The sequence below is a fragment of the Pempheris klunzingeri genome, chromosome 7, assembly GCF_042242105.1.
Source record: "Pempheris klunzingeri isolate RE-2024b chromosome 7, fPemKlu1.hap1, whole genome shotgun sequence".
Lineage (NCBI taxonomy): Eukaryota > Metazoa > Chordata > Actinopteri > Acropomatiformes > Pempheridae > Pempheris > Pempheris klunzingeri.
In genome coordinates, this window is record NC_092018.1 from 18,816,128 (window position 1) to 18,827,603 (window position 11,476).

Here is an 11,476-nt window from a genome sequence, read left to right on the forward strand (position 1 = left end):
GTTGTGGTTCAGTTAATGAATTAATGTATGTTTACATGGATTAAAGGAAACAGAGGAAACATAGAATATTACTTTTTAAACCACATATATTCCTCTAAGGTATTCCTCTAAAGTATGGGTGTATCCTCTGTGTTGTGCTGTTGACTCTGATTGGTGATAGTTTGTTTGAAAAGCTACCATGAGACAGTTAAAATGCCAAAAATTAGTCTGAATATGTCTCATGGTGTGAGAGCTCTATCATTGTTCAGGTGCCTGCACCTCTTACAATCACATTTTACACATACCTGGGCATATTTCAGTCCAGGTTAATCTGGACAGGAGGCTTGTTTGCTATTGCAAGAATCCCGCACATGTGTGTGCGTGTGTGCGTGTTTGTACGTGCGTGTTTGTACGTGTGTGTTTGTATGTGTGTGTGTTTGTACGTGTGTGTTTGTGTGTGTGTGTTTGTATGTGTATGTGTTTGTACGTGTGTGCGTGTTTGTACGTGTGTGTTTGTACGTGTGTGCGTGTTTGTACGTGTGTTTGTATGTGTGTGTGTTTGTACGTGTGTGCGTGCATGTGTGTTTGTGTGCGTGTACGTGTGTGTGCGTGCGTGCGTGTGTGTGTTTGTGTGTGTACGTGTGTGTGTGTGTCTTTAACATTTGAGGGGGCGGTGGCCTGGTGATGCTGTGGTGTTTGATGTTGCCTTAAGGTGCTCCTCGTAAATGTATCGATTAAACACGAAGCTCGGCTCTTTCACGCAACATGTCATGTTTTCGGTGACAATTTAATTTAGAGTTTAAATTACTTTGTTTTACGGTTGAATACTGACCTAAAACAAATGTAGGATTTTATTTTAATGTAGAGTTAATTTATTACGAATATTTTTGTCTATTTGCAGTGGACGCTGTGTTCACGCAATTAACCTCATAGTCGTCCCATTTTTGAAAACGCTTGGATAACAGAAAGCTTATTCTGTTTAATAATTGTTGTTTAATCCCTATATTTGGACGTCAGTCATGGCGGTCGTGAACGTTTATCTCGTAATTGTCATATTTCCGACAACACTGTAACGAGACATCGTTTGACAGGAGGCTGTCCTTGGCTAGCCGAGTTAGCCCGAGCGAGCTAAACAACGAATACAAATCCTCTTCTTTAACTGTATGAGAAGTTGTCGGTGAGTTTAAATTAACGACTGTCTGCTACTCGTGTTATAGCGTCCAAAACACCAACAGTATGAAAAAAGGAAGAGCTTAACCCGAGTGTCCCGTCCAGCCACCGTAGCTCAGCTAGCATGAACCTGAACCAACGCTAACACTGCTTAGCCTCTGTGATGCGTTTGTTGTTATTTAAAAACACCAGTAAAACGAGAAATAACCTTTGACACCAGCTACTTTAGTTCAACATAATGTAAAGAAGTGCCACACATCAACAGATAGTACAACCATCGCGTGACAGTTAGCTAGCAGTTAGCTGTTAACCTGACTGTTTTTATTGTATCGTTACATCCCAGCAGCCGATGAGACAGTTGGCATTAGTTCACTTATCAGCTAGGTAAAGTTAAACCACTGGGAGGATGTGAGCTAACTTCATCTGACTCGTTTGTCCTTCAATCACATCACCTATGGTGCTTTGATAAAAGTAAATGTCAACAACAGTTTGTTGTCACAAGTGGATCCATTGATGTTTGACAGGTTATAACGTGTCGCGTCATTGTTGTGATGACCTCCTCCACGTTTCTCTCTTTCTGTGTGCAGCTGGGTCGTTACAGAGGCTGTGTTTGTGTGGCCCCCTGCCCCCCTCAGGTTACAGCTGAGGGTTGGGATCAGGTCTTGGGCTAATGTCATACAGGCCTGGTGAGAGGGGGGGTCTATCTCAGACTGCCCCAAAAGTCAACACTAACAGCCCCACTCAGACTGCCACGACAGAGAAGACTCCTGAGGAACAGGTGAGAGTACATGTGTGGTTTTGTGTATGAGTGTTTGATCAAAATCTTGTTTCCTGACACACTGTTCTCCATGTCTGTGTTGACTGGTTGGGACTGGGATTAGGGTTAGGTTCAATTTAAGGCAAGGAGAAACATTAATTCATTATAGACATGTGCATACTTTACAGAGCGCTGTTGGCCTTATTTCTGCAGAGCAGTATTTACCTTATTTCATTGCAACAAGATAGGTTGATTGGTTTTACAAAGTAAGTAAGTACGTATTTTGAAATGTATATGGGCTGTACTGAAAGAAGACCCAGTCTGACTTCTCACAGTTACCATCATTTTGCAGTAGACTGTCAATGGGTTATTTACGTTTATGTTAAAGATTATTTTCAGTCCTGCCATTGTTTATTATTGATCTGCTTTAGGGGCACAAAAGGCTGCTTGTCTTAATCAAAGAAGTGCACTTTGAATGTGTTATCTCCAACAAGGTTTATTTTCTGTCTTGGGCTAGGCTGATCTGTGATAAACCCTAAGAGGTTTATGTTTCTGATAGAACTACCAGTGACCCTTCACACAACAAACAACCAACATTCAGCCAAGGCAGCAAAACCATTCAACGCTTAGTAAATCTCATTAACAAATGAAAAAGTACAAAGAGATTGTTTGTACTCCTGTCCCCTGAGGCAGAAATGGCTGCTTCATTATTTTCCTGAATGATAGTAGGGCAAAGTAGAAAAGGTCTGCTTGTGGAGGGGGTATAGGTGGAGGTCACATGCTGTCCCTCTCTAAAGTATTCACACATTGTAAATTTTTGAACACAGCATGTACGCCAGAAGAGACGATAAAATTAGCATGGTGTCCAGAGTAAGAGTCAGTGTGTACCTGCCTGTCAATGATAAGGTAGAAGCACAACTTGTTTCTGTTTTACATCTCATGTGCAACCAAATATAGGAACAGGAAGGTATTATTTGCGAGGAGATCAACAAGATTTAATTCTTAGGAGGGGCGTCTTCCTTAGAAATCTTATGTGAAATCTGTACATCTGCTTTATGCACATTACACTGCAGAGTGTGTAATGTGGGTGTTTGCTGTTGTGTCAAGCAGTGGCAGGCTCTCTCTTTCGACACACAAATTGCAGAATGCCAAAAGTATTACTGGCAGCATTGTTTGTGAATGGAAGATATTCAGCGGAAAAAGGTTGTTTACGATCTGTAGCTGTGTCAGTTGTGGAAAGAAGAAGAGACAAGAGGCAGCTTGTAGAGGAGGAAAGAATAAAACAGGGCTTTGTGCGTCCGGTCGTGGGGGGGTCTGATCCCTTCCTGTCCGACTGTCCTTTGCTTTGTCTGATGGTCTCAGGTTCCTCGATAGAAGCTTAATGGAACAGACTTAGCTCAGACTTCTATACTTACTTATTCTGGACGCTACAGACTGGACGCTGGATAGTTTGAAAACACAGGTGTATATAGCAGGCATTTAATTTTTACTTTGTAACTGAGCAATATTGCTGACATGAAGAAAAAAACATTTGTTTTAGCACCTTGACCATGCTGTCATCATTTCAGGTGTCGCCTGTGGTAGATGAGGCCTCTCCTTCGTCAACGTCCTCCTTTGAGATGCTTGACATGGAGTCGGTCCCAGCCCCTTATAAAGAAGTGCAGCCTCACTGGTTCTTCTGTCGACGGGCTGAGGACAGCACCTCCTGGCTTCCTTTCAGCACAGAAGACTCTGACAAACTAGAGAATGCCTTCAACAATGGTAAGCATGCATATATACCTTATATGTACATTATGTTTAAAGGTGTTTGTGATAAGGTATGTGAAAAGTAAGAAAATAGCGAGTTTGCTGTAAACAGTTGTGCTGACCTGCTATTTGCTGCCCAGTGAGACGCTTTAGACTCTGACAGGACATACTCACCATTACTGGCAGTTTACAAGAAGCAACAATAGTTAAGAATTCTCAAATCATTTGAAACTGTGACTTTAAAAAAAAAATCTATATAAGGGCTCCATAAACAAGCAATGATCTTGTCTTTCCCTTTGACAATATAAGTCCCTTTGACAATATAAGATAGGATGGTAGTCACTTTCTTCACATTCCATAGAGGATAGGTCCATATTATTCTGCTGCAGAGGTCCAAAATCAATGAGCAGTCATTACTGCAAAGTAACGACATAGTCCTGTGGGTAAATGCTGAGTCAACAAACTTTAGTTTGAAAAAGATTGTCTTTCAGAATCACTGTAACCGTGGATATTCCTATAAACATTGAATTCATTTATGTTTTTCCTCCATGCATTTAACAAAAAAGTGTAACATCAGGGAAAATGTTCTCTTGCAATTCTATTGCCAGAACTAAAGTAGAGCACTAGCACACTTACTCTTCCTCCTTATTGAAGAGTGACTCATTAATGCTGTATCTACTTGTGTATGCGTGTGTTTACTGTGCAGTTGAAGACAAGGGGGAGGAGGTGGTGGTAGCTGTGGATGGAGAGCGGTTTGACGTTCACGTCAAGGAGAGGAAACGCTACGCTGTCTACTGGGAGCAAGGTCCCACTGAAGTCCGCCGCTGCACCTGGTTCTATAAAGGAGATAAAGATACCAGGTTCATGCCTTACCCTGAGGACTTCAGCAAAAATCTGGAGGTAGTGTGGCACTGACCCTGTACCACCACACTGCTCATTCCCACAACTTCTGACTGTCCTCTTTGCTCTTCCCCCAGTTACTCTTTTCACACCTGCTTGTCATTGATTTCTTCCCCTCCCATCCTCCAATTTTTCAGGAGGCATATATGATAGCAGTGACCTTGGACGAATGGAAGAGAAAACTGGAGTTTCCCACTGGAGAGACTGTCATCTTACACAATCCCAAGGCAAGGCCTGCTGTGTCATGACTTTTCTGAGTATATCATTTTTTCTTAAATTAGGCACATTGTTTTCTTGTCTTATTTTTCCTTCAATTTCCCTGCTCCTCCCTCAGCTGATAATGCAGTACCAGCCAATAGGATTGCAGGATGAGTGGGTGTCCTCACCCTCAGAGCAGACCCGGCCTCGAACAGTCAAGCGGGGAGTGGACAACATCTCTGTAGAAATACCTGAGGGTATGTGTGTGGGTGGACCAGTGAGAGATATACTGGAATATAAACACATTCTACAATTAACATTACAAGTATCACCTACAGTTCATATTTCTGTGTGTGCTCTCAGGTGAACCAGAAAAGGTGGACCATCTTGTCTTTATGGTGCATGGCATTGGTCCTGCATGTGACTTACGCTTCAGATCCATCATACAGTGTGGTAAGTGTGACTTTGTGTGTGTGTGTGTGTACACTATATATATAAGCATACACTGTATGTATGTGTACATGTTGTTTGTTGTCTCTCTCCAGTGAATGACTTCAGGAGCGCTTCCCTGTCCCTCCTGGCGTCTCATTACAAACATGCTCAGCAGGACGGCAAGATAGGAAGGGTGGAGTTCCTTCCAGTCAACTGGCACAGCGCTCTACACGGGGATGCCACTGGTGTGGACGAGTAAGTATGAAGAGAAAGATAGAGAGTGGACAAAACTAGATTCCTCTATTGTATAGTCTTACTTAGGTCTCCAATGCTTATGTCTTCCCTCGTGTTATTTTCTCTCTCTTCCCCCACTTTCCAGGGACATTCAGAGGATCACTCTACCCAGCATCAGCAGGCTGAGACATTTCACCAACGACACTCTGCTGGACCTGTTTTTCTATAACAGCCCCACCTACTGCCAGACTATAGTGGACACAGTGGCCTCAGAGATCAACAGGCTGCACACCCTCTTTAAACAGAGACACCCAGAGTTTCATGGGGCAATCTCGGTAGTGGGCCATAGTCTGGGTAAGACATGCACAAACACGACACACACACAGTCACAAACCATCGAAAAGCTACATTTCAGCTGTCTCGTTCCGCAGGTTCACTGATCCTGTTTGACTTGCTAACCAATCAGAGGACTGAAACAGATGCCAGAAAGGGGGTACGATGACACTCACAGTAAAAGATAAAATACTGATAAAAAGAATGCATATTTCTCTATAAGGAGATAAGAAAGTTTTCCCATTCTGTCCCTCCCTGTGCTTAAGGCCCCTTCTCATGAGCCCTTTCATCTGAGCGGTGACACTCTGGAGCAGACTCTGACCAGACTGGGCCTACAGCAATACCTGGATACACTACAGGCAGAAAACTTAGACCTGGAGTCCCTGGTAATACACACACACACACACAATGGGCATACAAATTTGAGTGTAATGTATAAAAACTAATGGATCTCCTCTTTTAGGTTCTTTGCCAAGACAGTGATCTCAAAGGTTTAGGAATTCCTCTTGGTCCTCGGAAGAAGATCCTGAACTACGTCAGGAGGAAATGGCTTCCAGAGGTTGAACATAGTCTTTAATCTTTTAGGTTTTCTTGTTTTGGAACATATGTGGCATGTTTTTGTGTTTTTTACATTTTATGGACAGACCAGATTGTCTAAGGCAACTGGTTGTCTGTAGACAACAGTGAGAAGCCCTCTGTTTGGTGCAGCTAATTTGATTTAATCCTCTTTTACTTGGGGGCTCTCTTTCCAAATGATAGTAACCATATAAATTATCTACAGCTGTGATATGATTTCAATAACTTCATATTTCTCAATCTAAATAGCACTGTAATACAGGAACAGTACGTCTGGCGCCAGGGTTGCAAGTTCCAGCTGAAATGGCCAGCAGTGACGACGGAACCCAGCAGCAGTCCCAGTTTCACAGGGCGCAGTCGGTCACCAGTGCTGTAGACTACGAATACTTTGACGTGGGCATTGGACAGGTACAACATTTGAACTTGCGATCTTGTGCTTGGGAGAACCAGTAGATAAACACTTTGTTGCATCACCCTCCTGCTTCTCTCCTTCCCCTGCTTGCCTGGACAGACCAATGGAGGCATAGCCAAGGGACAGGTGTGTCTCACATGGTGTCCCAAAGCTTTCAGGCTTTGTTCTTAGCCCTCTTTGATCGCACGGTGTCCGTAGTCTCTCTTCACATACAGTCGGGTCTGGTCATGGAAAAGTCAAGGCGACTTAATTGTAGTGGTTATTTTATGAGCAATAGGGTTTTGTACATTGTGTCATTACTGAGGCTACCATTTTTGTCCCATTGAGTCGTACAACCCAATACCACACTCTGTCTGTGCTCTACCACTCCTGCATGAATGCTCCCTTGTCTCCTTCTTAGCTGCTGTCACACTCTCTGCCTGTTGTCTTGTGCACCAGACAAGTGTTAAAGAATTTCTATTTATCTGAAAAGCTGTATCGTCTTAGAGCAAGAACTGTGTTGATAAGGTTTTTAACAAATTGAATAGCATCCGTGTTTTCGACCCACCGTCTCCACAGGTATCAATTGATTACCCACAGCTGGCTTTCCACCCTCAAACATTTTTTGCTTTTGGCTCTCCCATTGGAATGTTCCTGACCGTTCGTGGGCTTAAACGTGTCGATCCCAACTACACATTCCCAACTTGCAAGAGCTTTTACAACATCTACCACCCAGTGAGTAATCACATATTTACTGCAAAAAGGCATGAATAGAGCAGTTCTGAATGTTTCCAAATTTTATTTTTATTGTGAATCAGCCCATTAATGGTTAGACATTTTGGAAATGAACACAGAACTGAATGAACATAATAACTCTAGTAGCAGTGTCATCACTGTTTATTTAATAATCTTGGACACACACACTGGTCTAATCTAACTTTTGCTATCAATAAACATGCACAACAAAGTATATAGAGTATATCTATAAAAAGTAACATTCATCTCTTCCCTTTTATTGCGGTGTAGTATGACCCTGTGGCTTATCGGATAGAGCCTATGATTGTGTCAGAGGTGGATTTGGAGCCCATGCTGATCCCACACCATAAAGGCCGCAAGAGGATGCACCTGGGTATGGCTGTCTGTTTCTCTCCCCTCGTCTTGGCTTTTCTTTAGTCAACTTCATGATAATCTCTGCTTCTGGTTCTCCAATAGAATTAAAGGACAGCCTGACCCGTATGAGCACGGACTTGAAGAACAATGTTTTGGGATCGTTAAGGACAGCATGGCAGTCCTTTGCCAGACTGCCAGTGGCTGCACTGCCCCCAGTAGAGGAGGGAGAAACTACAATAGAGAGAGACATTCAGGAGACACAGGGTAGTAAAAGCACTTTTTGCCTTTGTGTATTTGTGGATGGTGTGTGTCTGTGTGAGTGTGCAAAAGAGTGTGTCTAACCCTGTCTTTTCATAATCCTGTCATTCCTCTCTGCATGTTGCCACCCTCCCCTCCCCTCTTCTACTCTGTCTGGTGGTTGCTCCTGCTTCCCTTTCCGCTATACCTTGAACCTCAGCCTCAGCTGCAGTCACTGCTTCTGCAAAGAGGGAAGAGAAAAGTGCTGATTTTTGGACTAAAATACTGGAGTGGCCCATGGCCCTTCATAAGCATTACTTTCAAGGTAAGCCAGGATAGTCATTTGGCAAGAATAAGTGAGAGAAATGAATAAATCAACTCTTTCTAGCTTACTGGTAGCTTTGCAGTCTGATTTTCTCCATAAATTTACCTGATTCAGTGATAGCCTACTAGCCCATATAAACTTAAACTTCTTCTAATAAACCTCCTTGGCTAAATGAAATACTATTAATACCCGTTTTAATGGATAAATCCGTGCTGCTCTACCTGCAGCATTTATATATAAAAGCACAATTTACTTTGGCGCATTTGCTCACTCACTAAGAGCAAATGTTATGTAATGTGTAGCATAATCACCTCAGGCTCTCACTACTCTGTCTGCTCCTCCTTCCCCCAACTGCACCACTGCTTTACTCCAATCTTTAACTCAATCTTCAGTTTACTGCCTCCTCTGTCAGATCCTTCCCGCTCTATCCGCTGTCAGTTCTGATTAGTTGGATTTATTGGCTGCTTCACTTTCTGTCAACGTCCCAAGCCAATTGAGTGAACAAGTAGGACAAGTTGAATAGTAGTGTTCTGCTTTTTTTTAATAAGAGTAAATGGCTGAACCTCAACCTGCAGGTAATCAGTAAAAGGTCCCCTACCGTAGCTGCATGCAGGTACACGTCCTGCCCTTTTCTACAGCACCTCAAGTACTTAATCTGTCAGCTCCATTCCTTTTACAGGCTACCTTCTTTGTCTCACTTTTCACTTTGATCTGCACAAAATACTCAGAAAAAATAATAATGCTCAAAAAATACTGCTACTTAAATAATGATAATAAATATCTTAAATAACTTATAGACCCTGCTTTTGATTATGCAAAACAGAACAGTTATCACTAGAGAACAGCTAACAGACTCCATTTTGAGGTGGACCTGCAGGTTGACGTAATGCCATAGATATATATAGAGAGAGAGAGATTTGTAGAAATAGTCATTAAAAATCTGTGAGAAGCTATCAGCTGCCAGCTCACCAGGTCTTTGTGGTTGTCTTAAGACAACAATACATTTGTAACATATCATCATTCATCACAAAACTGACCCACCTCAATGGCATTTACTCAACATCGTATGTGAACCTAAGGGTCTACAATGTTTTTAAATGACATAAACCTTTAAGCTCAAAACACCTATAGTGCGAGTCTTTACCTATAAACGCATTATGCAGTGTAATTCGAAAGAATCACAAACTATTCTGCACCCCTTAGATCATCTCATAAAATATTCTCGGCATAGGCAGAAGGATCACTGATCGCTGTTGACTAATCTCAGTTTTATTCACTTGCATAGGTTTGAATGTTGCTTGCTGCAGACAGCTGCTACTCTCTACTTTCCTGTCCATTATCTGATCTGATCTCATTTAACCAAAAAATATGAGTCAAAATAAACAGGCCCTTGTTTTTGTTGTCTCCCTATACAGCCTCATCTTTTTTGACCTCTGTCCCAGCAGGAGTGTGTGAGGAGGCAGAGTCCTCAGTGTCAGCAGAACCAACAGAAGAGCCTGAGATTAAAGTGGGAATGTTGAATGGAGGACGAAGGATCGACTTTGTACTTCAGGAAAAACCCATCGAGAGCTTCAACGAGTACCTGTTTGCCATCCAGTCCCATCTGTGTTACTGGTGAGTCATGCATACCTGTGGAGGGGCGGACTACAGACATGTCCTTGTTGTTGATATTTTCTCTTTGTTTTATCACATTTAACTTCTCTTGAATGTGATTATTACTTCAAATAATAACTTGAATTTGATCATTACTTCAAGTAAATTATGTTTTCCTCTTTCTGTCTATTAGGGAATCTGAGGATACAGCTCTCCTGCTGCTGAAGGAGATCTACGATAAGCTAGGAATACCCTTTGAACAGCCACAACAGTAATAAAGTTTTTATGAATGTAGACTTGCTTTTTAACGTGAAAGTGATGAAACAAAAAACAGCTGACAGAGTCAGAGGCTGCACAATCCTCCTCCAGAATGCCTTACCGTGTGGGTGTTACCTGACTGCCCTGCCCTATCGTCCCCTGACAGTGGAGACTGTCAGTCAGGTGATCTTTGTTCAGATCCGTCAGTCAACCTTGATTCTGCGGTAGCAGTGGCCTCCTGGTGCCGCCTACTGCAGGACTGGGTTTGGTCTGATAGTTGTTTAAAATCCACCCAAACATCACTGTCATGCGCCTGATTGCACCTTTCTGTATCTTTCAGAGACATTCGCTGTTGTACTTTACTTTGCACTTTCACTCACCAACAGTTGTTGACATATCATTCATATAGCTGCAGCTGAATAATATTGAAAAACTAATTGTGATTCTAACCCGAAGACACACGCAGTACTTCACATTATGTTATGTATCAAGTATGTTTATCACATAGGATTACATGTCAAACTGGGATATATTTTCATCCTATGTACAGCCTCCAAAATTCAAAGATGTACAACCATAATAATGATAACAATCAACTATTATTCCTATTTCTATTATATTTACCCTGACCCTTTAAACTTCAAATGCTCCTCACCAAGTAAGCTCTCCCTTAGCCTAACATCAGAGCTTACCTTTATAAAGAATCAGGCCAGGTGGTTTAATTTGGTTGACCATAAAATGTGTACTTTCTGATGGATAATGAAGGTTGATGTTTTTTTGTTTCACATCCTCCTGGCAGCTATATTTTCTTTCTGACAACATTGAGGCCACTTGAAGCTGCTACTCCTAAATGTGTGCAATGTAATAATAATGTTGATATTGCTCTTTTTTTTTTTTTTCATTTCACAGACCACTCCTGTGATGACATTATCATTGAAAGTCAAGTTTACCTTGCTCTCTAATCACATTGTTATTTCACTTGCGTTATGTCTTTCAGTTTGAACATATCAGCACATTTATCTAAACAAAGTAATCCTAATGAAGGTTTCTGTGAGATATGCAAGTGCTTGAAAGGACAAGCTGGTTGTCTTTTCATAGTGTGTGTGTGTGTGTGTGTGTGTGCGCGCGTGCGTGCAGTATGCACTGTATGTGTGTGTGAGTACAGTATGTTTATTATAGCAGTGTGCGAACTGTACAGGAAGGCCAGCTCCAGTTTCTCTCCCGTGGGTCTGTGCCA

General features: G+C 42.1%; 1 protein-coding gene across 1 annotated transcript; it reads left to right on the top strand.

Moving 5' to 3' along the window:
* Positions 1 to 920: 920 nt before the first annotated feature.
* On the top strand, positions 921 to 11,132 carry ddhd2 (DDHD domain containing 2). The gene is made up of 19 exons (XM_070833330.1): positions 921 to 1,156; positions 1,737 to 1,927; positions 3,475 to 3,667; positions 4,359 to 4,552; positions 4,690 to 4,779; positions 4,887 to 5,007; positions 5,114 to 5,203; positions 5,296 to 5,437; positions 5,562 to 5,770; positions 5,848 to 5,909; positions 6,016 to 6,135; positions 6,213 to 6,308; positions 6,575 to 6,733; positions 7,296 to 7,451; positions 7,743 to 7,845; positions 7,929 to 8,090; positions 8,284 to 8,388; positions 9,834 to 10,002; positions 10,175 to 11,132. Exons 2-19 carry the CDS (start codon positions 1,820 to 1,822, stop codon positions 10,254 to 10,256), a joined length of 2,361 nt encoding a protein of 786 aa, XP_070689431.1. The 5' UTR covers positions 921 to 1,156; positions 1,737 to 1,819; the 3' UTR covers positions 10,257 to 11,132.
* Positions 11,133 to 11,476: the final 344 nt, after the last annotated feature.

Coding starts and splice junctions, on each gene's coding strand:
- ddhd2 (XM_070833330.1), top strand. CDS start 1,820: ATGTCATACAGGCCTGGTGAGAGGGGGGGTCTATCTCAGACTGCCCCA. Junction 3,668..4,358: donor AGAGAATGCCTTCAACAATG/GTAAGCATGCAT, acceptor TTTACTGTGCAG/TTGAAGACAAGGGGGAGGAG. Junction 7,846..7,928: donor CCGCAAGAGGATGCACCTGG/GTATGGCTGTCT, acceptor GTTCTCCAATAG/AATTAAAGGACAGCCTGACC.